The following is a 27,616-nucleotide window of genomic DNA, read 5'->3' on the forward strand; positions in this document are numbered from 1 at the left end:
TAATTGTCCGAGCCTGTCAATGCAGACGCCAAAACTGCCAAAAGCCTATCTGTGAATAATACCAAAGATATTGGTATATTCAATACTATATTCCAACTTGAATGCCTTTGAGCAGTTTGAGGTTGACTAAGCTTGTCAGCAAACGGTTAGCTTCTGGGCCTAGACAGCATTTAGCTGTTCTAACGTTGCTTGCTTTTGCCGTTTAAAGAGGTGTTTTCTTTAGTAATTCTTTTTATTCTGCTTCCGATTAGGCTTGCGATGTCACCAAGCTACTTCAAACCTTACCTGGCTATGATATCTTTACAACAATACACAACCTTCACAAAAATCTTCAAAGATTCCTTTTTTAATTACCTGGTTGTGATGAAAATGCATAATTTTCACAATAATACACAACCTCTCCACCGGTACACGAACTTCACAATCACCTTCAAAGGTGTGTTTTCTAGTAACTTGGTGTGCTCTCTTTTAAGTACGAGTGTGCGAGGCTGCGATGAGTGATGAGTATACATAACCAACAGAACAACGCACAATAATCTTCAAACACTTCTTTTGTAATAACCTGGTGGAGTCTTTAACTACCTGGATGTGATGCATATACATAATTTTTACGATAATACACAACCTGCCAAAACCTGCACAACCTTCACTGCAATCTTCAAAGGTGTATTTTTTAATAACTTGGTGTTATTTTTTTAATTACATGGTTGTGATGAATATGAATATCGATCACAACGATGCACAACAGCCTTCAAAATTTCTGTTTTGGTAACCTGGTGTGTTCTTTTTTAATTGCCTGGATGTGATTAGTATGCATATCCCTTACAACGAGGTACAACCTGGACAAAGTCTTCAAAGATTTTTTAATAAACCTGTTGTGGTCTTTTTAATTACCTGTTTGTGATAAATATGCATAATTTTCACAATAATGCCCAACCTGCTCAACAAAAGACAACTTTCACAATGATCTTCAAAGGTGTACTTTTTAATATTGTGTTGGGCCCTTTTTAATAACCTGGGCCTTTTTAATTACCTGGTTGTGATTAGTATGTACAACTATCACAATGATTCACAACAACCTTCGAAGATTTCTGTTTTTAATAACCTGGTGTGTTCTTTTTTAATTACCTGGTTGTGATTAGTATGTACAACTATCACAATGATTCACAACAACCTTCGAAGATTTCTGTTTTTAATAACCTGGTGTGTTCTTTTTTAATTGCCTGGATGTGATTAGTATGCATAACCATCTCGACGATACACAACCTGCATTAAAATCTTCAAAGGTTGCTTTTTTAATAACATTGATGTGGTCTTTTTAATTACTTGGTTGTGATGATTATGCGTAATCATCAGAACGATGCACAACAATCTTCAAGAGGTCTTTTACTCTAATTTTCTATTATATTTGTTTTTAGGCTCGTGACGTTGCCGAATTTGTTCGACACTTACCTGGTTGTGATGAATATGCAGACGAGTTTCTAGTTCAGGAGATCGATGGTCAGGCACTAATGCTGCTCAAAGCTGATCATTTGATGTCTGCCATGAATATGAAACTAGGGCCTGCTTTGAAAATTTGTGCTAAAATTGAATCCATGCGTGCCGAAGCAAATAAATAAATCTACTTGAAAGCGTTGCTATTGTCAAGAGACGTGAAAGTAACGTTCACGCCTAGCCGTTCTGGTGAAGAATTAATCGAACTTCAGTGATAAAGGACTTATTTATAGATTTTTTCTGAATGTGAGTCAAAGAATTTTTTTCTAGTTGACACGTGATTAGTTGGCATGCTGCCAATGCTTTACAACGTATATATGGAAGACAAACTAAGAAAGTGCATATTTTTTTTTATAAAACACTGACAAAGGGTGTGCTATGCAGCAAAATTCCATGTCTCATTAGTGTTTTTTATTATTATTTTTTTTTTTTTTTTTTTTATTTATTTTTTTTTTATTTATTTATGGGATCGGAATGAACTTTTTATTATTTTCGATCTAATAGGATTTAGGCTTATTTCTACATTTAGACACAGTCTGAAATGTTTTATTATCTCTAATATTTTGGAAATAGCAAGCAATATGAAGGATTTTAGGATTGGACTCATTGAAATCAACCATCTAAAATTATAATTGACTATCAAAAATGCATTATAATATAAGATGTCACTTAGGGGAATGGGGTTGGGAACAAAATTCCCAAAACTTGAATCCATTTGGTTTTTGTTGTCATAAAACATACACGTAAACCCTCAGATTATCCAAGAGAATTTTTCAATTATTAACAGAAATATAAATGTCTATTTTTGGCTTATTTAAATTTTTGGTAATCCTTATTTTTTGAATTATTAAGCAGTATGAATTATTTTATAATACAAATCATTGAAATCAGTTATCTTTTTTAGTTTTTTTTTTTTATTAAAATGTCTCATAATTTATGATTTCACCTAGTTGAGGGATTAGGGGATGGAAAAAAATAAAGCTATTAGAATTCTAACATTTTGAATCAATTTACATGCCGCCCTAGTTTCTTTTTTATGTTCAAAAATAATTTAATTAATTAATCAAATTCAAGCTCAAAGTTTGTCAACGCAAATACAGATTTGTATAGTCTAGTACCTTCCAAGAAGACAAGCTGGGGCGTTTCTCCAGCATTTTTATTGGGGGGGGGGGGCAAGAGGGGTACATATCTGGATAGTCAAAGGGCATGGGATGTATAGTATTTTTTTCTCTCCACATTATTTCCTCTCCCCCTTGCCACCCCCAAAACGACGCCCCTGAAGACAAGAACACCATTCTAGGAGGCTTGTGACTGGAAAATTCAAAAATTCAAAATTTTAAAAATTACTTATGAAATCATTGTAGTTATGGATGCTAATTTTTGCCAATTTTCATCATTATTTCTGATTTGCCGGTGTCTCTTTTAAACCCTATAGGGCTAATAGTAAACAATATGAAACAAAGTTTTGACTTAGCTATTTTGAGTTGAAAATTGTTAACTTTGATTTTTCCTAACCAAATTAAAAAACTTATCCCCATCTGGCATCAACCATTATAGTGTTTTCTTAATATTTGTGGCAATGCTTGGGGGGAGGAGTCAATATCCTTTCCTATATGCAGGTGGTAAAATTTGGAAAAAGATATTACGATAGACTAAAATTTTTCTTTTTAAAGGGACGGGGTGTTTCCCTATAAAACTGTTGCCCCAGACCTTGAAAAAATATTGCCCAAATATTATTTCATTTACTTTTCTGCTGTAGTAATTCAAAAGCCCTTATTAATTGATTAGTTAATTGAGTCTTAACTAATTAACACCATAAGGGTGTTATATACAGTGCTCCCACTATCACTTTCTGGTTCCCCTGAGTTTCTCCGGGTGAAAATTAGTTTCTCCGAGATCTGTCAGCTCCTTTAAGGTTATTATAAATTTATATCAATACATTCTCACTCGCAATTGAAATATATAAAAAAGAAAAATTATAATAACCTTATTTTCTTATGTCTAGGAATAAAGATTCGTGAATACACGGAAGTTAATATGAAATACAAGTCGTCGATTTCCGTTAACGTTAATATTTGGGGAGATCTTGGCGAACCCAATTTTCTTTTGGGGTAACCCCGGAAAATTTGGGGCAATGGAAGCATTCGCTATATATTATTTTTTATTTTTTTTTTTAAATTATTTTTTATTTTTATATATTATTTTTTTATGTGCAGAAATAACTGAATTGTAGCTTTTATCATAAAATCACTTTACCGTATTTTGAATGCATTAAAAAGCTTCATTGAAAGAAAAACTTTTAAATCAACAAATTATGCCTATTTGGCAAAACGATCTTGCATCGATAAACCTTTTCGGAAAAGTGCTTGATTTTTGTTATTGTTAGTATTATTTTATTTTTTTAGGGCTGAATTTGAGGTTTCTCTTTTAACATTCTGCTGCTTATGTTAACATTAGTTAATTAGCTCCAAAATTAGGACTAAAGTTTGGAAACTGTAAAAAAACAACGTTATAAGTTTATTTTTGGTTTGAAACGTTTTTTACAATGCTTAATTCTGTGATATGTACATAAGTAATCATTTTAAAGTGTAATGAGTCGCAAAAAGCTTTAATTTTTTTAACTTTATTATAATAATATCAGTTTGTATGATATTTTTTACATTTGTTTGTCTGTTCACTAATTTTGTATTTATCAACTCCAATAAACGATTGGACGTTCACCTCATATGTTTTTACTTGTAAAATCGCTTAGGTAAGTTTAGTGCACTTTTTATTATTCAAAAGTTTTTGTGGTACTGACTAATTTAATGTATAAACATGTTCTGATGTCACACTAGCTATATACACTCGTGTTCTTTTATATGCAAATCCTCTTCTATGTCACTTTTTTTCTTCTTCTTCTGCACTGAGGACTGCTCAGCCGATGTCTTTGCCGAAATATCTTCTTTGCCTTCGTTATTCATTGGCTGAAAACTATCCTAGTTGTTGTTTACTCTACATTTTATTTATTTCTTCATTGTTCCATACATTTTCTTGTTTTCGTCCCTATATCATTATTATTGCTGCTTGCATAATATACACCCGACCTAATATTCTTCATCTAAGTTGAACCTGTTTCTCTGACGCTCAATTCTAATGAAATATACCTTATAATGAAAATATTATACTTTAGAAACAAATTTTTGCTATATATTTGCACATTAAGGGGGAGGGGTAAAGTATAGCGTTTGCGTGCCTAATGTGCTAGGTACAATTATTCTGCATATTATGTAGTAAGAATTGTTCTAACTTCATGCTGTCCAAATACTTTACCCCCACCCCTAATGTTCAAATATATTGCCCATTTTCCATCTATTCCCTCATTTTCCATCTATTCTGTCACTTCTCTTTGTCTTGTCTCAGGATAAGCTGAAAGAGACTAACGAAAAAAGCTGGTTTTACAATGCGTCAATGAATGAACAACTTGAGTGGTCGGCATTATATCATACAAGTACTTTATTATTATTATTTATTGAAAACTTGCCTTCTTACAAAAAGAAAATGGCGGAGCAATACAAATAGAAAAAAAGCAAGATCTCACTATACAACTATGACAATATAACTAGAGTTGAAGAAGTCGGCTTCAAGCATGTCTTGAAATCTTTTTGGTTCTGTTTCTCCATAAGTTTAGTAACGGCTATAGTAGGATCTGCTATCTGAAGATTATTGATGAGCTTTGAATTGCGTGTCCAAATTGGATATCTCGGTAGGGATTTTGCGAAACCTTCTCGGGGTTCCGCGAAATCTTCTTAGAAATTAACGTTAATCAAAATCGGTTATTAATATTTTGTGCAGTTGCGAACGTTAGTTTTTGGGGATCTCAATATTCTTTTGGGAAAATACGGAGAATCCCCGAAAAATTAGAGGAAAGGAAAGATACCTAATAAAGTTCTTCATGAAAAGGTCTAACTTAAATTTAATTTAATTGAGTCGTTCAGGGCGGTCCTAAAGCAGAAAAATTGTAAATGCTTTGTGGCAAATTTGCCCAAAAAATAGTTACGCAGTTCAAAAATTCTTTTGGTAAATTGAGTACATGTTTTTCCTTATTCAAAGGTGTTGACCATTGTGTATTTTTGTATTTCTATCCATGTAGATGCTACGAAAACAATGGTCGTGCGTCCAAGAGACATATTGAACCCAAACGTAATAACATTAATCAAACAAAATAACCCTGAAGTAAAGTTGGTATTTCAATTCAATAATGAGAAGTTTCTAATCGACTTTTTATTTTGCGTAAAAACTTAGAGAAAAAAGGATATTAGGTTATTTGAAAGATTCATTGAATCAAGCATTGGTATTTGAATAATCAAAATCAGTTACAATTACTACTACTACTAACTACTCAATGCATAAGCCCAAATGGGCTTGTGCGAACTTAAGTGTCAATAAACAAAAGGAAAAAAAAACAAACAAGAACGAAAACATTATAAAATGGTCAATATCAACTACATATAAATATCAAAGACAATTACAGCTCAAAAATTAAAAGGTCAATGCCGAATCGGCAAAATGTCAAAACGAAAAAAAGAACTCGTAAAATTAAAAGGGAATAAAATAATTAAAGCAAAAACAAAAATTAGCTATGAGACCAAAAGACAAAGCTAGAACAAGGAGGGGGATTTTTTTCAAAAGCAGAACGCGGGAGGCGGGGGCGAAGGGATGAATATTGACCAGGGAAAAGGGCAGTTATCCGAGGGTTATGAAGAGCATTGCTAGCGAAGCGCATGGAAATTTTTGCTCTCCTTTCCTTAAGGGTAACTAGATTGGCTCTCCGAAGAAGGAGAGCCTGACGCCAACACAGCTACACAAGCTCTTCCACCCCAATTTATTCAAAGCTTTACTCTTCACCCCCCACTCCTGTACTTCCAATTACCTTTAAATCCTTCCTTGCGACCTCTTCCTAGCCCGTTCCGGGACAATCTGTTGTTCCTTTGGCGCCTGATAGATGGCCAAAAAGCCCAATAATTGATAATCTATCACCCTTCATTCGTAAAATTTGGCCTAGTCTTCTTAACATTTCTTTCATTATAGCCCTAGACAGTGGGATCGAATCACATTATTCGTTCAGGTCAGTGTTTGATACACGGTCAGTCAAACTGGTATCCTAAGACTATCCCATTGCACTAGATCTTGATTTTATAATTAACTATTTAACAATTTTAAGAAAACAGATTATACAATTAAGGAAACATGAAAATTAAAAACTTTAATATATTATAGGGAATGATCAATTAACGAAGACAATTTTACCTAAAGGGGCTAATATAATAAAACAAAAATCATCTCCGTTATTGCTACCAAAAAAGAATATGTCTTATCTGAAAGATTCTGGGCCAGGACAACTAGAGTCAGACTTCTGGAGACTGTCCCTAACTTTTACCTCCAATTTCAACGAAGCTTAGTTTTATACCCTCCGAACTTTGCTAAGCTGATTTTTTCCTCTGGAATAGTGTCTAATACTGTTTGGTGAATTACTTTGAATCTTTAGAGAATGTAATGCCTCAAATTACTAAGGGCACCAAAATAAAAATATTTTATGCCCTTTGAACCCATCTTAGGTTTATTCATATCTAAAAACCACGATTTGCCAAGATTTTTGTATTGGTTGTTTCAAAATTATGAAGTTATCAGGGCAGTGTCCCATTTTTGCGAGTGCTGCCATGATGAACCATAAAAATAAATAAGGAATAATATGACAGTACTTTTCTTCTGTAGAAATTCAAACATTACCAATCTGCTGATTCCCAACGATAGCTTCACCTTCAGAGGAAACCCACACTTTCGTAAGATGTTTAGTTCCGTGTGTATTGCTTATGTTCCACCCATGTCTCTCTTTTTTCTTTTTTTTTTTAACGAGATGTATAAAAAATGTATATATATATATACAAATATTTCATTCTTAATTTCATATAGTTTATAATGAGTTTTAAATTGCAAGAAATTAATGTTAGTGCAGACCCATTACTTACTTCTTGCTTTACTTCTTTCATTTAACTTTGCTATTGTACTAATGATCCTCTTAAATTCTGTTTTATCATCTTGTTAAATTCTTGTTAACATAAGTTACTCAAGTGCATGTGAAACCTTCCTGTGCCGTTTCTGATTAACGGCACATTATATAAGGGATGATCATATAATTATATAAGAGATGATTATATAAGGGATGACACCGAAAAAACTGTGAAATTAAACGCTAAGCGTAATTTTTATGGTTTGTTTGAAAATTTGTAAAACTTTTGAATGCAGTAAATTGCAGTTGGTGATTAATAATTTACTGAGAATGACAAACGACCATTGGTGAGAAATCATTGAAATTGATATTTTCTCTGTTAACAATAATTACTTAGAGATAGGATGCTAAAATGATAAACGAATTCTCGTTTTTTTTTGTTTTTGTAACAACATAAAAGTTCTAACACTTACTAGGATCAGCGACCGTAATATAGACCAAAAATAGCAAGATGGTGCAACCAAAAATTGAAATCCAGTCTTTTTATTCAGAAATAACCAAAATTAGATAATAAATAGTGGGTTTTACAATAAATAGTAACAATAATAATGATAAGAGAGGGTTTGCGAAAGGCCAAACTCAATAAAATTAAACATAATAGAGTCCTGTAAATCTCAAAGTAGCCTATCTCGCCATTAGGATGATAAACTGTAATATACTCCTCCATGAGGAAAAGGATCCCAAAAATGAAGAGAAATTAATTAATGTCAAGATAGAAGAAGTGGTGGTGTGGATAGAAATTATTTTGGAGGTCTGGTGGGTGGGTGAGGGAGAGAATGACACTTAAACAATTTTGTTAATTGGGACCCTCTTTCTGGTATTAATTAAAAAAAAACTTTCCGAAGAATAAGCTTTTCAAATAAAAGTAAAGACCATTTTGAAATTAACATAAGCATATAAGAATGCATGTAAATATTTAAATTCAAAATGACCAGATTGTACCGTAAAAGGGTAAATGAAACCCGCACTAAATAGAATTCAAACGAACGGTCGTAGGAAGCTACAAACAAAAGGCTATAATACATATTAAATGATAGTCTCTAGAGCGAGTAATGCATCGATTGAATATGAAAATTACGCTTAAAACGAAAACAAATAGTTCGTTATTAAAGTATAAATGAAGCTTAAAACGAACAGAAATTAAATAAATAATCAATGCTAACAAACATACAATATATATTAACGTATTTGCATATTATGTAGTAAGAATTGTTCTAACTTCATACTGTCCAAATACTTTACCCCAACCCCTAATGTTCAAATATATTGCCCATTTTCCATCTATTCCCTCATTTTCCATCTATTCTGTCACTTCTCTTTGTCTTGTCTCAGGATAAGCTGAAAGAGACTAACGAAAAAAGCTGGTTTTACAATGCGTCAATGAATGAACAACTTGAGTGGTCGGCATTATATCATACAAGTACTTTATTATTATTATTTATTGAAAACCTGCCTTCTTACAAAAAGAAAATGGCGGAGCAATACAAATAGAAAAAATGCAAGATCTCACTATACAACTATGACAATATAACTAGAGTTGAAGAAGTCGGCTTCAAGCATGTCTTGAAATCTTTTTGGTTCTGTTTCTCCATAAGTTTAGCAACGGCTATAGTAGGATCTGCTATCTGAAGATTATTGATGAGCTTTGAATTGCGTGTCCAAATTGGATATCTCGGTAGGGATTTTGCGAAACCTTCTCGGGGTTCCGCGAAATCTTCTTAGAAATTAACGTTAATCAAAATCGGTTATTAATATTTTGTGCAGTTGCGAACGTTAGTTTTTGGGGATCTCAATATTCTTTTGGGAAAATACGGAGAATCCCCGAAAAATTAGAGGAAAGGAAAGATACCTAATAAAGTTCTTCATGAAAAGGTCTAACTTAAATTTAATTTAATTGAGTCGTTCAGGGCGGTCCTAAAGCAGAAAAATTGTAAATACTTTGTGGCAAATTTGCCCAAAAAATAGTTACGCAGTTCAAAAATTCTTTTGGTAAATTGAGTACATGTTTTTCCTTATTCAAAGGTGTTGACTATTGTGTATTTTTGTATTTCTATCCATGTAGATGCTACGAAAACAATGGTCGTGCGTCCAAGAGACATATTGAACCCAAACGTAATAACATTAATCAAACAAAATAACCCTGAAGTAAAGTTGGTATTTCAATTCAATAATACGAAGTTTCTAATCGACTTTTTATTTTGCGTAAAAACTTAGAGAAAAAAGGATATTAGGTTATTTGAAAGATTCATTGAATCAAGCATTGGTATTTGAATAATCAAAATCAGTTACAATTACTACTACTACTAACTACTCAATGAATAAGCCCAAATGGGTTTGTGCGAACTTAATTGTCAATAAACAAAAGTAAAAAAAAAAAAACAAGAACGAAAACATTATAAAATGGTCAATATCAACAACATATAAATATCAAAAACAATTACAGCTCAAAAATTAAAAGGTCAATGCCGAATCGTCAAAATGTCAAAACGAAAAAAAGAACTCGTAAAATTAAAAGGGAATAAAATAATTAAAGCAAAAACAAAAATTAGCTATGATACAAAAAGACAAAGCTAGAACAAGGTGGGGGATTTTTTTCAAAAGCAGAACGCGGGAGGCGGGGGCGAAGGGATGAATATTGACCAGGGAAAAGGGCAGTTATCCGAGGGTTATGAAGAGCATTGCTAGCGAAGCGCATGGAAATTTTTGCTCTCCTTTCCTTAAGGGTAACTAGATTGGCTCTCCGAAGAAGGAGAGCCTGACGCCAACACAGCTACACAAGCTCTTCCACCCCAATTTATTCAAAGCTATACTCTTCACCCCCACTCCTGTACTTCCAATTACCTTTAAATCCTTCCTTGTGACCTCTTCCTAGCCCGTTCCGGGACAATCTGTTGTTCCTTTGGCGCCTGATAGATGGTCAAAAAGCACAATAATTGATAATCTATCACCCTTCATTCGTAAAATTTGGCCTAGTCATCTTAACATTTCTTTCATTATAGCCCTAGACAGTGGGATCGAATCACATTATTCGTTCAGGTCAGTGTTTGATACACGGTCAGTCAAACTGGTATCCTAAGACTATCCCATTGCACTAGATCTTGATTTTATAATTAACTATTTAACAATTTTAAGAAAACAGATTATACAATTAAGGAAACATGAAAATTAAAAACTTTAATATATTATAGGGAATGATCAATTAACGAAGACAATTTTACCTAAAGGGGCTAATATAATAAAACAAAAATCATCTCCGTTAATGCTACCAAAAAAGAATATGTCTTATCTGAAAGATTCTGGGCCAGGACAACTAGAGTCAGACTTCTGGAGACTGTCCCTAACTTTTACCTCCAATTTCAACGAAGCTTAGTTTTATACCCTCCGAACTTTGCTAAGCTGATTTTTTCCTCTGGAATAGTGTCTAATACTGTTTGGTGAATTACTTTGAATCTTTAGAGAATGTAATGCCTCAAATTACTAAGGGCACCAAAATAAAAATATTTTATGCCCTTTGAACCCATCTTAGGTTTATTCATATCTAAAAACCACGATTTGCCAAGATTTTTGTATTGGTTGTTTCAAAATTATGAAGTTATCAGGGCAGTGTCCCATTTTTGCGAGTGCGGCCATGATGAACCATAAAAATAAATAAGGAATAATATGACAGTACTTTTCTTCTGTAGAAATTCAAACATTACCAATCTGCTGATTCCCAACGATAGCTTCACCTTCAGAGGAAACCCACACTTTCGTAAGATGTTTAGTTCCGTGTGTATTGCTTATGTTCCACCCATGTCTCTCTTTTTTCTTTTTTTTTTAACGAGATGTATAAAAAATGTATATATATATATACAAATATTTCATTCTTAATTTCATATAGTTTATAATGAGTTTTAAATTGCAAGAAATTAATGTTAGTGCAGACCCATTACTTACTTCTTGCTTTACTTCTTTCATTTAACTTTGCTATTGTACTAATGATCCTCTTAAATTCTGTTTTATCATCTTGTTAAATTCTTGTTAACTTAAGTTACTCAAGTGCATGTGAAACCTTCCTGTGCCGTTTCCGATTAACGGCACATTATATAAGGGATGATCATATAATTATATAAGAGATGATTATATAAGGGATGACACCGAAAAAACTGTGAAATTAAACGCTAAGCGTAATTTTTATGGTTTGTTTGAAAATTTGTAAAACTTTTGAATGCAGTAAATTGCAGTTGGTGATTAATAATTTACTGAGAATGACAAACGACCATTGGTGAGAAATCATTGAAATTGATATTTTCTCTGTTAACAATAATTACTTAGAGATAGGATGCTAAAATTATAAACGAATTCTCTTTTTTTTTTGTTTTTGTAACAACATAAAAGTTCTAACACTTACTAGGATCAGCGACCGTAATATAGACCAAAAATAGCAAGATGGTGCAACCAAAAATTGAAATCCAGTCTTTTTATTCAGAAATAACCAAAATTAGATAATAAATAGTGGGTTTTACAATAAATAGTAACAATAATAATGATAAGAGAGGGTTTGCGAAAGGCCAAACTCAATAAAATTAAACATAATAGAGTCCTGTAAATCTCAAAGTAGCCTATCTCGCCATTAGGATGATAAACTGTAATTTACTCCTCCATGAGGAAAAGGATCCCAAAAATGAAGAGAAATTAATTAATGTCAAGATAGAAGAAGTGGTGGTGTGGATAGAAATTATTTTGGAGGTCTGGTGGGTGGGTGAGGGAGAGAATGACACTTAAACAATTTTGTTAATTGGGACCCTCTTTCTGGTATTAATTTAAAAAAAACTTTCTTAAAAATAAGCTTTTCAATTAAAGTCAAATGACATTTCAAACTTAAGCTCAGTAGAGACAAATACATGTTAAACTTAAAGCAAAGAATGAACATCAAATACTATTCAATAATACATAAAGTCCAAAACAAATGGATATTAAATAAACTAACACAGAAAAAAACATAAAACAAGTAAAGACATAATTAAATAAATAAATCTTAAACCGATTAATGCTGGGATTTAATATGCAAATCAAGCTTAAAACGAAAAAAAATATTTTGCTATTAAAGTATAAATGAAGCTTAAAACGAACGGAAATTAAATAAATAATCAATGCTAACAAACATACAATATATATTAACGTATTTGCATATTATGTAGTAAGAATTGTTCTAACTTCATACTGTCCAAATACTTTACCCCAACCCCTAATGTTCAAATATATTGCCCATTTTCCATCTATTCTGTCACTTCTCTTTGTCTTGTCTCAGGATAAGCTGAAAGAGACTAACGAAAAAAGCTGGTTTTACAATGCGTCAATGAATGAACAACTTGAGTGGTCGGCATTATATCATACAAGTACTTTATTATTATTATTTATTGAAAACTTGCCTTCTTACAAAAAGAAAATGGCGGAGCAATACAAATAGAAAAAATGCAAGATCTCACTATACAACTATGACAATATAACTAGAGTTGAAGAAGTCGGCTTCAAGCATGTCTTGAAATCTTTTTGGTTCTGTTTCTCCATAAGTTTAGCAACGGCTATAGTAGGATCTGCTATCTGAAGACTATTGATGAGCTTTGAATTGCGTGTCCAAATTGGATATCTCGGTAGGGATTTTGCGAAACCTTCTCGGGGTTCCGCGAAATCTTCTTAGAAATTAACGTTAATCAAAATCGGTTATTAATATTTTGTGCAGTTGCGAACGTTAGTTTTTGGGGATCTCAATATTCTTTTGGGAAAATACGGAGAATCCCCGAAAAATTAGAGGAAAGGAAAGATACCTACTAAAGTTCTTCATGAAAAGGTCTAACTTAAATTTAATTTAATTGAGTCGTTCAGGGCGGTCCTAAAGCAGAAAAATTGTAAATACTTTGTGGCAAATTTGCCCAAAAAATAGTTACGCAGTTCAAAAATTCTTTTGGTAAATTGAGTACATGTTTTTCCTTATTCAAAGGTGTTGACTATTGTGTATTTTTGTATTTCTATCCATGTAGATGCTACGAAAACAATGGTCGTGCGTCCAAGAGACATATTGAACCCAAACGTAATAACATTAATCAAACAAAATAACCCTGAAGTAAAGTTGGTATTTCAATTCAATAATGAGAAGTTTCTAATCGACTTTTTATTTTGCGTAAAAACTTAGAGAAAAAAGGATATTAGGTTATTTGAAAGATTCATTGAATCAAGCATTGGTATTTGAATAATCAAAATCAGTTAAAATTACTACTACTACTAACTACTCAATGCATAAGCCCAAATGGGCTTGTGCGAACTTAAGTGTCAATAAACAAAATGAAAAAAAAAAAAACAAGAACGAAAACATTATAAAATGGTCAATATCAACAACATATAAATATCAAAAACAATTACAGCTCAAAAATTAAAAGGTCAATGCCGAATCGGCAAAATGTCAAAACGAAAAAAAGAACTCGTAAAATTAAAAGGGAATAAAATAATTAAAGCAAAAACAAAAATTAGATATGAGACCAAAAGACAAAGCTAGAACAAGGTGGGGGATTTTTTTCAAAAGCAGAACGCGGGAGGCGGGGGCGAAGGGATGAATATTGACCAGGGAAAAGGGCAGTTATCCGAGGGTTATGAAGAGCATTGCTAGCGAAGCGCATGGAAATTTTTGCTCTCCTTTCATTAAGGGTAACTAGATTGGCTCTCCGAAGAAGGAGAGCCTGACGCCAACACAGCTACACAAGCTCTTCCACCCCAATTTATTCAAAGCTATACTCTTCACCCCCACTCCTGTACTTCCAATTACCTTTAAATCCTTCCTTGTGACCTCTTCCTAGCCCGTTCCGGGACAATCTGTTGTTCCTTTGGCGCCTGATAGATGGCCAAAAAGCACAATAATTGATAATCTATCACCCTTCATTCGTAAAATTTGGCCTAGTCATCTTAACATTTCTTTCATTATAGCCCTAGACAGTGGGATCGAATCACATTATTCGTTCAGGTCAGTATTTGATACACGGTCAGTCAAACTGGTATCCTAAGACTATCCCATTGCACTAGATCTTGATTTTATAATTAACTATTTAACAATTTTAAGAAAACAGATTATACAATTAAGGAAACATGAAAATTAAAAACTTTAATATATTATAGGGAATGATCAATTAACGAAGACAATTTTACCTAAAGGGGCTAATATAATAAAACAAAAATCATCTCCGTTAATGCTGCCAAAAAAAATGAATATGTCTTATCTGAAAGATTCTGGGCCAGGACAACTAGAGTCAGACTTCTGGAGACTGTCCCTAACTTTTATCTCCAATTTCAACGAAGCTTAGTTTTATACCCTCCGAACTTTGCTAAGCTGATTTTTTCCTCTGGAATAGTGTCTAATACTGTTTGGTGAATTACTTTGAATCTTTAGAGAATGTAATGCCTCAAATTACTAAGGGCACCAAAATAAAAATATTTTATGCCCTTTGAACCCATCTTAGGTTTATTCATATCTAAAAACCACAATTTGCCAAGATTTTTTGTATTGGTTGTTTCAAAATTATGAAGTTATCAGGGCAGTGTCCCATTTTTGCGAGTGCTGCCATGATGAACCATAAAAATAAATAAGGAATAATATGACAGTACTTTTCTTCTGTAGAAATTCAAACATTACCAATCTGCTGATTCCCAACGATAGCTTCACCTTCAGAGGAAACCCACACTTTCGTAAGATGTTTAGTTCCGTGTGTATTGCTTATGTTCCACCCATGTCTCTCTTCTTTTTTTTTTTTTTTTTAACGAGATGTATAAAAAATGTATATATATATACAAATATTTCATTCTTAATTTCATATAGTTTATAATGAGTTCTAAATTGCAAGAAATTAATGTTAGTGCAGACCCATTACTTACTTCTTGCTTTACTTCTTTCATTTAACTTTGCTATTGTACTAATGATCCTCTTAAATTCTGTTTTATCATCTTGTTAAATTCTTGTTAACATAAGTTACTCAAGTGCATGTGAAACCTTCCTGTGCCGTTTCTGATTAACGGCACATTATATAAGGGATGATCATATAATTATATAAGAGATGATTATATAAGGGATGACACCGAAAAAACTGTGAAATTAAACGCTAAGCGTAATTTTTATGGTTTGTTTGAAAATTTGTAAAACTTTTGAATGCAGTAAATTGCAGTTGGTGATTAATAATTCACTGAGAATGACAAACGACCATTGGTGAGAAATCATTGAAATTGATATTTTCTCTGTTAACAATAATTACTTAGAGATAGGATGCTAAAATGATAAACGAATTCTCGTTTTTTTTTGTTTTTGTAACAACATAAAAGTTCTAACACTTACTAGGATCAGCGACCGTAATATAGACCAAAAATAGCAAGATGGTGCAACCAAAAATTGAAATCCAGTCTTTTTATTCAGAAATAACCAAAATTAGATAATAAATAGTGGGTTTTACAATAAATAGTAACAATAATAATGATAAGAGAGGGTTTGCGAAAGGCCAAACTCAATAAAATTAAACATAATAGAGTCCTGTAAATCTCAAAGTAGCCTATCTCGCCATTAGGATGATAAACTGTAATTTACTCCTCCATGAGGAAAAGGATCCCAAAAATGAAGAGAAATTAATTAATGTCAAGATAGAAGAAGTGGTGGTGTGGATAGAAATTATTTTGGAGGTCTGGTGGGTGGGTGAGGGAGAGAATGACACTTAAACAATTTTGTTAATTGGGACTCTCTTTTTCTGGTATTAATTAAAAAAAAACTTTCCGAAAAATAAGTTTTTCAAAGAAAATTAAAGGCCATTTTAAAATTAAGCTCAGGAGATACAAAATACATTTTAAAATTCAAACTCAAAACGACCAGAAATTACTATTAAAGAATAAGTGAAATCCAAAATAAAAAGAAATTAAATAAAAAATCGTAGAAAAAAACATAAAACAGAAACTTATCTAAATGAATAAATAGATTTTAAAGTGAGTAATGCTTAAATTGAACATGAAAATTAAGATTAAAACGAAAACAAATATTTTGCTATTAAAGTATAAATGAAGCTTAAAACGAACAGAAATTAAATAAATAATCAATGCTAACAAACATACAATATATATTAACGTAAATGAATAAATAAATCTTAAAACGAGTGAAACTTAAATTGAATATGTAAATCAAGTTTTAATCGAATAAAAATAACTACAAACAAGAGTTTGGGTATCGTCTCACTGCAGAAGCCTAAAACCTACTGCATCACTGGCCCTTTCCTGAAAACAATTCCTTGAAATATTTTTACTTTTGTAAATTTAAAAAATCAAAACTTGATTAATATTTTAGGGAATAAATATCAGCATATGTATATAAAATTGACAATGCACATTTTTTTCAGTAAACTCATTTGAATTATTTTTCAGTAAAGTACAAATTATATTCTGGCTTTTAGAAAGCATGGGGGTTTTGAACCCTACTCACATTAATTTATGCTCGTTTTGAGTTTGACTCTAATATTTACTTCAATATTTGTTCGTTTTGGGTTTCATTTATTTATTGATACTGATTTGGGGTAGTTGTATGCTTGGTAGATTATATGATAATCCGGACGCCAGGTGTTGAAAATGTGAACCATACCACGACGGAATTAGCCTACGAGAATTAGCCTACCCTCCACCCCCTAAATTGACCAAGCGGATTCAAAAATACCAATGGCACTTGCTTGCGAGTGGTGGAACACTCCGAAACTTGACATTTTATCATATTTTGGTGTTTCATGCAAGAAAATGCATGTTCCACAAAGCTTGAGGTGCAGTTTTTCGCTCAAATAGAAATGCCTAGAAGCCATAGAATGTTTTCATAACAAACTAACACGATTAGTTACAAAAAATGGCAGAGTTAAAAAAAATGGCAAAACTATATGAGTCTTGAACAGTCTTGGAAAGTATAAATATAATCAAATTGAATATTAGATATATAATGATATTAATTGTTGAAAGATCCATCAGTTCAAGATTTTTTTTCACTGTAATTTTTATTTTCATTTTCAATGCTGTAAGAACTGGAAAATAATAAATTTGTAATATACGAGTAATTCGTTTTCAGTGAAGAACCAAGGACGCAGAAGGCTTTAGGTTTTTACTGTTAAAGGAGGGGGCAGTATCCAAATTTTGCTTGTAGTGAAACTATATTTGTCTTGACCAATCTTGAAAAGAACTAATAAATTAAACTGAATATTTGATGCATAATGATATTAATTGCTAAAAGCTCATCAGCTCAAAATTTTACTGTAATTTTAAAATTTATTTTCAATATTAAGTACAAAAGAAAACATTTGTAATATAATTCGTTTTCAGTAAAGCGCCAATGACGCAGTATGTTTTAGGCTTCTGTAGTGAGACGATACCCAAACTCCTGTCTGTAGTTATTTTTATTCGATTTAAACTTGATTTGCATGTTCAATTTAACTTTCACTCGTTTTAAGATTTATTTATTCATTTACATTAATATATATTGTACGTTTGTTCGCATTGATTGTTTATTTAATTTCTTTTCGTTTTAAGTTTCATTTATACTTTAATAGCAAAATATTTGTTTTCGTTTTAAGCTTGATTTTCATATTCAATCTAAGCATTACTCGCTTTAAGATCTATTTATTCATTTATATTATTACATGTTGTATGTTTTTTGCAATGATTGTTTATTTAATTTATGTTCGTTTTGGGTTTCATTTATTCTTTAATAGTAATTTCTGGTCGTTTTGTGCTTGTAATTTTACAGTTATTTGTATATCCTAATGTTAAGTTTAAAAAGTGCTTAGAATTTCTTTGAAAAACATATTTTTCTTAAAGTTTTTTTTTAATTAATTTTTTTTCGTTTTTTATTGAAAAAAGTTTCAATTTTTTATGGCAGGGGGAGGGGGGGTTGCTTACTCTCCGATTATTCTTGACTTTAAAAAACGGATCTAGAACCTTCAATTTAAATCGAATGAAACTTTTTTCAAAGTCTATACGATTACCTCTTTGATAAAAACCTTATATATGAACAATAGACAGCTTGAATAACTTGTGGACAGCGATTGACAACAATGAATGGATTGAAAACATAGCCCCAATAAGGGAGTTTAGACCATTTCACTTGATGACACAAAGGGATCACGACTGTTTGGAATTGACCTTAATAGGAATTTGTGTGCCAAAGCAATTTTGCATCTATCACAGAGTATGTATTTTAACCTTATAATTGGATAATTATAATGAATTTCCTAGGTGTTCTTCCCATACAAAACCCCTTCCCATAAGTTATAAACCCCCCTTATTAAGTTATGCCCCAGGGTATGACTTACAACGCCTACCCCTGGGCCCTGGTGGGCTGCGTCGACACCGGAGTTTTTTGTTATCAGAACTTTGAACTATTTTAACAAAATGTCTATCTCAAAATTTTTATCTGATGCATTTAGGGCGTGGAGGAGGGAGACGGGCTAGTTGCCCTTCAATCTCTTTTGACTCTTAAAAAATGAACAAGAACTTTCAATTTTCAATCAAATGAGCCCTTTCTAAAGTTTATGGGAGCGTCCCTTCCATAAGAAATAACATGAAGGATTTGGAGAATCCTTAAATTACAACCTTGCCCTGAGGGCTTTGGGGGAGATGTAATCCTCAAAGGCCTAATTTCCAGATCTTAAAACTATGTTTAATAAAATGCCTGTCTTAAAATTTTGATTGGATGCATTTGGGGAAAAGGTTAGCGTGAGAGGGGGGTCAGTTGTCCTCAAACCTCTTTCAACTACTGAAAAGGGCACTAACCCTCAAAATTTACGATCAACTGAACCTTTTTTAAAATTTCTAAGACATCACCATCTATAGAAAGCTTATTTGCCCCCATGGCATACATTGAAACCCGTGCCTTCAGGGTTGTGGGGGATTGTCCTCCTCAAAAACATATTTTCTATGTGGAAATCAACTACGCTGAACAAAATGGCTATCTCAAAATTTTGATTGGATGTGTTTGGGGGAATGATGGGCGTAGCGGGGGGGAGGGCTAGTTGACCTCCAATCACTTTTGACTATTAAAAAGGGCACTATCCCTTTAAATTTCCAATCGAATGAGCCTTTTTTGAAGTTTTTATGACAACGCCTTCTATAAAAACCTTATATGCCCCCAGGGCATAACTTAAAACCCTTGCTCTGAGGGTTGTGGGGGAGTTTTCTCTTAAAAAACATTATTCCTATGTGAAAATCGACTACGCTGAACAAAATGGCTATATCAAACTTTTGATTGAAGGCGTTTGGGGAACTAATGGGCGTGGGGGGGCTAGTTGCCCTCCAATCACTTTCTACTCTTAAAAAGGGCACTATCCCTTTGAATTTCCAATTGAATGAGCCTTTTTTGAAGTTTCTACGACAACGCCTTCTATAAAAACCTTATATGCCCCAAGGGCATATCTTAAAACCCGTGCCCTGAAGGCTGTGAGGGAGTGTCCTCCTCAAAAACATATTTTCTATCTAGACATCACCTTCACTGAACCAAATGGCTATCTCAAAATTTTGATTGGATGTGTTTGGGGTAATGATGGGCGTGGGAGGGGAGGGGCTAGTTGCCCTCCAATCACTTTCGACTATTAAAAAGGGCACTAGCCATTTAATTTCCAATCAAATGAGCCTGTTTGGAAGTTTCTACGACAACGCCTTCTATGAAAACCTTATATGCCCCCAGGGCATAACTGAAAACCCTTGCCCCGAGGGTTGTGGGGGAGTGTCCTCCTCAAAAATATATTTTCTATTTGGAAATCAACTACGCTGAACAAAATGGCTTTCTCAAAATTTTGATTGGATGTATTTGGGGGAATGATGGGCGTGGGGGGGGGGGGGGCAAGTTGCCCTCCAATCATTTTCGACTATTAAAAAGGGCACTAGCTCTTTAATTTCCAATCGAATGAGCCTCTTTTGAAGTTTCTACGACAACGCCTTCTATAAAAACCTTATATGCCCCCAGGGCATAACTTAAAACCCTTGCCCTGAGGGTTGTGGGGGGGTGTCCTCCTCAAAAATATATTTTCTATCTGAAAATCAACTACGATGAACAGCATGTCGGACTGCATAGGGTGCGTGAAGTGCTTGGACGAAATGAGGGACGTGGGGGGGGGGCTAGTTGTCCAACAATCTCTTTTTACTATTTACACTGGCACAGGAAATATCTATTTCCAATCTAATGAGCCCTCTTTGAAGTTTTTACGACGACCCTGACATATAAAGTGCATCTGGAGAAAAAAAAAAAATAAATAATAAAACGTTGAAGCAGTTTGGCCTTTACTATAGGCAACGCTATAGCGTTGCCTCTGTAGTCTGAGTATGTCTAATAACCTAAAAGTTTGCCACAATGAAATTAATTGAGATTAAAGAATTAAAAACCTTTAAAAAAAATTTTTATCCCATAGCACGGTGAGACGCATTAAAAACTTCTTTAGTGGATAAAATTGACCTAAAACTGAAATGATAAGAGAATAAAAAAAAAAAATACTTCTTCTAAAAATGTACTTGTTGATCCTTTTTTTATGTTTAAACTCATTGCATTTTCGTTATTAAAGACTATTTAACCAGCTATTGCAATTACTATTTGCAATATGGACCATTAAGACTGCATCTTCTTCCTTTTAGTTTTAGGTTAATTTTAGACAAGAAAGTAATTTCGGTTGGTTGATGAAGCATAAGAAAATTAGGTGGGGCTTTATAAGATCTAATTTTGAAACGTCAACATGCGAAAGCGTGTCCAAGCAGCACCAAACAAAATCTCTAGTCCTACAACTTGATTGTTATGATCCATTAGGCAAAGTAGAAAATCATCAATTTTTTGCTTGATTTCTTTTAAAACACTAAAGAAAAATTTTGCTAGAAGCCTTGTTAATCAACAGCAACATATTGTGTTTATGAACTCAAACTTTAGAAAAGCAAGGTAAGGAATAGGCTAAATTTGGAGTAGGTCCCTTTAGAATGATAATATTATAGTTTAGCTACTTTTGGTGAAATCCTAGTTTATCTACTTTTTGCCATCTTGAAAAGGGGTTAGGTTAGGAAAATAGAACTTTCAGTGGGCCATGGCCATAATGAATCCAGTGCCAGAAACATACTCTAGGAAGGGTAGGCTATTGCCAAGCTTCCATGTTAGCCCTCTTCTGATTTCTAAATCTTAGAAATTTGCTAACTTGACAGGTGTATACCTATTGAGATTTTGACAAAACAAAATTTTACCTTAATTTTCAGGGTAAGATTCTACTTTAGCTACTTTAGTTAGATTAGGAAAATGAAAATTTTAGGGATGGGTTTACAGGCTAAAGTATGGGTAAAGTTCTACGAAATCAAATGAATTTCAGCCCCCCCCCTATATATGTCAATTCAGGGTTAGGTTAGCTATAGACTATATAGGGGGGGGGGGATGAAATCTATTTCCGAAAGAAATGCTTATTTTGTTCATAATCAGCACAAAAAAAGGCATTGAATGATGCATTCACTTTATTCATAACTCAATAATATGATTTCGTAGAACTTTACCAAAGTATGTCCATGGAAGGTATTTTGAAGTACCTACCTCCACTCCTTCTCCCTCTAGAGGGTCCTGAAATTTGCCTACATTGACCTAAAACTGAATTGATAAGAGAATTAAAAAAAAATTCTTCTAGAAATGAACTTGTTGATCCTTTTTGTCCTGTTTAAACTCATTAGATTTTCATTAGACCTATTAAAGAGTATTTAACCAGCCATTGTAAAATACTATTTGCAATATAGAACATTAAGACTTCATCTTCTTCCTTTTAGTTTTAGGTTAATTTTAGGCAAGAAATTAATTATGTTTGTTAGAAAAAACACAAGAAAAGTAGATGTCATGTAATAAAATCTAATTTTGAAATGTCAACATGCTTAAGTGTGTCCAACCAGCACAATTACATTACAAACAAAATCACTACAACTTGATTGGTATGATCCAGTAGGCATGGATAATGCAATTCCTGTTATTTGAGTAGAATTTTAAGCCATATCAATGTTTTTTTTTTGCCCCTATGGACAAGACATAGTGGAAGTGAGTGCCAATACCTATTGAAATTTTGACAAAATAACATTTTACATTAATTTTCAGTTATGAGTTTCTTTTTCTCTGGCTTTAGTTCTGATAATCAGTTCCTGTTATTTGAATTGCTTATAATAATTTATTATGATAAGCTCTGGCTTTAGTTCTGATAAGCAATTCCTGTTATTTTAGTAGAATTTTAAGCCATTTCAATTTTTGTTTTCTCAAAATTTAGGAATTGCATTTGCATATCTTTAAAACCTTATAAATTAGGACCGAGAAAAGTTGTGAAGCTGAAAACAATTTTGTTGTACTTCATTTAAGCAGAAGATCTGTTTTGCAACGTTTCACTTTTATAACACACAGATTTTTAAAGGTCATCAAAGGTCAGGACCCTCAAGGGAGAGGGAGGAGTGGAGGTAGGTACTTCAAAATACCTTGTCAGGACATACTTTGGCCTTTAGACCCATCACTGACAGTTTCATTTTGCTAACGTAACCCCTTTCCAATATAGCCAAAAGTAGCTAAAGTAAAATTTTACCCCTAAAACAGCAAAAAAAGGAGCCTATGTTCAATATAGTGCATGCATATAAAACAGAGATACCAGACCTAAACATTGCAAGGAAAATTTACTTGCAAATGTTTACAAGCCTGAGGCACAGTGGAGAGGAGGAGGGGGTGGGGGCTTGCACCATCCTATATTTTTGCCCCCTTGAATTTGATAAATCCCTTTTTTTTGGGAGGTATTCTCATTGAAAATGCCTGTTGTGGTATTTTTGTTGAAAAGTTTAACAAACAACACATTTACCACAACCTAGATTTTGAAAAAAAATACACCCCCCCCTCCTGCAATATTTTCATGAATTGATGCCACTACAGAGGCAACCACCCTGGCAATAAGCCTTCCTGAAAATCTGACAATGGTTTTGTCATTTCTTTTGATAGAAACCAAGAAACTTTTATATGAATGGAGTGTATATTCTCATTTGATTTTAACACCACACATGTGCTATAGAAGCAAAAAATTGAAATGATAAGAACTTGATCTGAAAATCAAAATAAATTTATATATAGGTTTTACCTACTAATACTATTTCATTGTATTTTTTTTGTCAGATTTATAATCAGATAGGAAAGCTGTTTTTGCAATGGTTCCATCTTTACTAATTAAAAAAAAATGTATGTCTTAAATTTTAATCCTGATTTGTCTACCTAAAAAATTGTGCTTGAAAAATGAATGTAGCCTCACTCTAACAAATTAAACCCAAGGCACACTATAATGTAGTGTCAATAAATTATTATTGCTGTACTCATTTGTAGTTTTATTTTATCCAAATGTGTGACATAGGCTTTATGCAAACTGGGTTGCAAATGCTTTACAGAAATAGTACAAAAATGCAAACTGTGTTTATTTTTTCAGTTTTTCCACTCTCCTGTAAATTTTATGCTTTATCTATAGGCATTGTCCATTTCTCTTAGTTTAAAATTGGGCAAAGTTTGCATTAAATTAGTAGATTGTTGGTAGACTTGAAGACAATATTGGTTGGTAAAAATTGACAAATATTTTTCTATAAGCAGTCAGGGATGTATTTTGAAAACCATGTAAAGTGTGGTTATTGTAGGCTTTAATGAGTGGAATACACCATTATTTCCTGTTTTTGGCCTCATTGTAGCCCTGCAGGAATTTGTACATAATGTTTTTAGTAAAATGTAAAAAAATCTAACAAACATTGAACACAACTAAGGAAGTTGTAATTTTTTTTTATGTAATCAGTGCAACTTGCACAGAGAAGCAGAATAAATCAGGTCATGAATTTAGTGTTTGTTTTGATAGTATCCCTTGGTGTACTCCTGACTAGCTGATGCAACCTACATAAGCTCTATCACTGCAAAACAGAAACAGGGTTCAAGGTCTGCAACTGCAATTTGAACCAAATGAGATTGAGCTATTAATACATACCCAAATCCAAAATAAAAAGAATTGAAGTTTCATGGATTTGATTGAACAAAACTTGCTTGGAACTGGCAATATTCCTAATACCAAAATTTATTGGTTGATTATAGTGGTGTCAATTTACAAAAATGAGGGGAGGGGATCAGGGGATGTATTTTTCAATATCTAGGAGGCAAGTTTGTCATATTTTCTGTTTGTCAAAATCTGTTTACTTTTTTTGATAGCTTGGATACACTTACGCTATTTTGATTTGGTTAAGCCTTAAGAGCAGAAGTAGCCCCGAAAGTTTGAAGATAATGCCCTCAGTCGTTCTTGGGATACTGCTGAGATGCCTTATTGGGAATTAGCATTAACACGGTGTATTTTGATTTAATCATAAGGCAACATTTAGTTTTTAAACATAATGGGCAAATGGGAGGGTGGGCGTGGGAGGGTGACTAGTTGCCCTCCAATCATTTTCGACTATTAAAAAGGGCATTAATCCTTTCTATTTTCAATCAAATGAACACTTTTTTAAGTTCCTACGACAACTCCTTCGATACAAAGTGCCCTGGTCTAAAAAAAAGAAAAAAATACATTGTACCCACATCGATCTTTACTGTAAAAATGTCAAGCCTTCCAATCACTTTCGACAATTAAAAGGGGCACTAGCCCTCTCATCCTTAAAGACCTAATTTCCAAAACTTTCAACTACGTTGAACAAAATGGCTATCTAAAAATTTTTATTGCATGTGTTTGGGGAAAGGGTGGGCGTGAGAGGGGGGTTAGTTGTCCTCCAGTCACTTTCGACTATTAAAAAGGGCACTAGCCCTTTGAATTTCGAATCGAATGCACCCTTTTTCAAGTTTCCACAACAAAGCTTTCAATAAAAACCTTATATTCCCCCAGTGTACAACTTGTGACCCTTGCCTTGCAGGGTCTGAGGGGGAGGGGTGGTCATCATCAAAGTAATATTTTCTAGAACTTACATCTACGTTGAAAAAAGGCTATATCAAAATATTGATTGGATGGGTTTGGATAAATGATGGGCATGATAATGGGGTTACTTGTTCTTCAATCACTTTTGACTATTAAAATGGCCTTTACCCGTTTCAATTTCAAATCAAATGAGTCCTTTTTGAAGTTTCTACAACAACTCTTTCTATAAAAACCTCATATGCCCCCTCATAACCCTTGCCCTGAAGGGCTTGCAGGGCTCAACTCATAACCCTTGCCCTGAAGACTGTGGGGGGAGTGTCCTGCTCAAAGGTATAATTTCCAGAACTTTCAACTACGTTGAACAAAATGGCTATCTCGATATTTTGATTGGATGTGTTTGGGGAAATAGTGGGCGTGGAAGGGGGGTGGGTTAGTTGCCTTCCAATCACTTTCGACTATTAAAAAGAGCACTAGCCATTTTAATTTCCAATTGAATGAGCCCTTTTTGAAGTTTTTACGACAACGCTTTCTATAAAAACATTACATGCCCCCAGGCATAACTTACAACCCTTGCCCTGAGGAATTTGGGGGGGGGGACATTCTCAAAGACCTAATTTTCAGAACTTTCAACTACGTTGAACAAAATGGCTATCTCAATATTTCAATTGGATGTGTTTGGGGAAAAGGTGGGCGTGAGGGGGGGGGGGGGTTCGTTTCCCACCAATCAATTTCGACAATTAAAAATGGCACTAGCCCTTCGAATTTCCAATTGAACGAGCCTAGTTTGAAGTTTCTGCGGCAACACATCCTATAAAAACATTATATGCCCCCCATGGTACAACTTACCACCCTTCCCCTTAGGGCTGTGGGGGAGTGTCCTCCTGGAAAACATAATTTCTATCTGGAAATCAACTAAGCTGAACAAAATGGCTATCTTTAAATTTTGATAGGATGTGTTTCGGGAAATGGTGGGCGTGGAAGGGGTGTTAGTTGCCCTCCGATCATTTTCGGCTATTAAAAAGGGCACAAGCCACTCCAATTTCCAATTGAATGAGCCCCTTTTGAAGTTTCTACGACAACTTTTTCGATACAAAGTGCCCTGGTCTAAAGGAAATAAATAATACATTGTACCAACATCGTTCTTATATGCCCCCAGGACATAACATAAAACCCTTGCCCTGAGGGCTTTGGGGAAGTGTCCTCCTCAAAAGCATAATTTCTATCTTGAAATCAACTATGCTGAACAACATGGCTATCTCAAAATTTTGATTGGATGTGTTTAGGGAAATGGTGGGCATGGAAGGGGTGTTAGTTGCCTTCCAATCACTTTCGAATATTAAATAGGGCACTAACCGTTCCGATTTCAAATCGAATGAGCCCTATTCCAAGATTTTACGAAAGCTCCTTCGGTACGAAGTGCCATGGTCTAAGATCAAGAAACCAAAAAAAAAAAAAAAAAAAAAAAATAATACATTGTGCCAACATCGTTCTTTACTTAGGCAGCGCTATTGCGCTGCCTATGATTAAAGGCCTTTGTGATTAAGCGGTCATTTTTAAAGAATTGGAACAAAATTCGAACTTTAGCGTAAACAGCAAGGTATTGACTAGGGAGCGAACCCCCTAATATACGTATTAAAAATATATGAATATAGAAGTTTGTTACGTAAGTTAATTCGTAAGTTACGTATATTTATTACTAATAAAAACGTTCATAAATAAAATTAAACAACTTTCGAGAAAGCTATTTAACCAAAAAAAGTAAAATTAATATGCAAACTGCGTTTTAATTATTCATGTACGGCGAGCCAAAATCAAAACCTGCATTAATTGAAAAAAATTCAGAAATTAAATAAAAAAAAGAAATTTTAACTGAAAGTAAGGGGCGACATTAAAACTTAAAACGAACAGAAATTATTCTGTATATGAAAGGGGCTGTCCCTTCCTCAACACCTTGCTCCTTACGCTATAGTTTGACTATTTCTCACAACTATTTTTTAAAGCAATAAAAAAACTTCAGCGTAAAGAGCGAGGCGTTGAGGAAGGGACAGCCCCTTTCATATACGGAATAATTTCTGTTCGTTTTAAGTTTTAATGTCGCTCCTTACTTTCTGTTAAAAAAAACTTGTTTTTTTTTATTTAATCG

The 27,616-nt window shown here is 33.4% G+C and overlaps 2 protein-coding genes across 9 annotated transcripts in view; both read left to right on the forward strand.

Moving 5' to 3' along the window:
- Positions 1-4,208, forward strand: part of LOC148949213 (uncharacterized) — a 175,326-nt gene extending 171,118 nt beyond the window's left edge. For all 5 annotated transcript variants that reach the window (XM_089093257.1, XM_089093259.1, XM_089093253.1 and 2 more), the window contains one exon: positions 1,419-4,208. In XM_089093257.1, the coding sequence (XP_088949383.1) occupies positions 1,419-1,619 (201 nt within the window). In that variant the 3' untranslated portion in view covers positions 1,620-4,208. The remainder of the gene's footprint in view (positions 1-1,418) is intronic.
- Positions 4,209-21,287: 17,079 nt separating this feature from the next.
- The window catches only part of LOC148949214 (cationic amino acid transporter 3-like), a 125,167-nt gene continuing 118,838 nt past the window's right edge, over positions 21,288-27,616 (forward strand). For 2 of the 4 annotated variants that reach the window (XM_089093261.1, XM_089093260.1), the window contains exon 1: positions 21,294-21,491. The gene's annotated coding sequence lies outside the window, so the exon portion shown is untranslated. Of the gene's footprint in view, positions 21,492-22,471; positions 22,511-27,616 lie in introns of those variants that run through there. The other 2 variants (XM_089093263.1, XM_089093264.1) reach the window with 2 other exon arrangements.

This window comes from Artemia sp. Qi Xiang Cuo, chromosome 8, assembly GCF_049724085.1.
Source record: "Artemia sp. Qi Xiang Cuo chromosome 8, ASM4972408v1, whole genome shotgun sequence".
Classification (NCBI taxonomy): Eukaryota; Metazoa; Arthropoda; class Branchiopoda; order Anostraca; family Artemiidae; genus Artemia; species Artemia sp. Qi Xiang Cuo.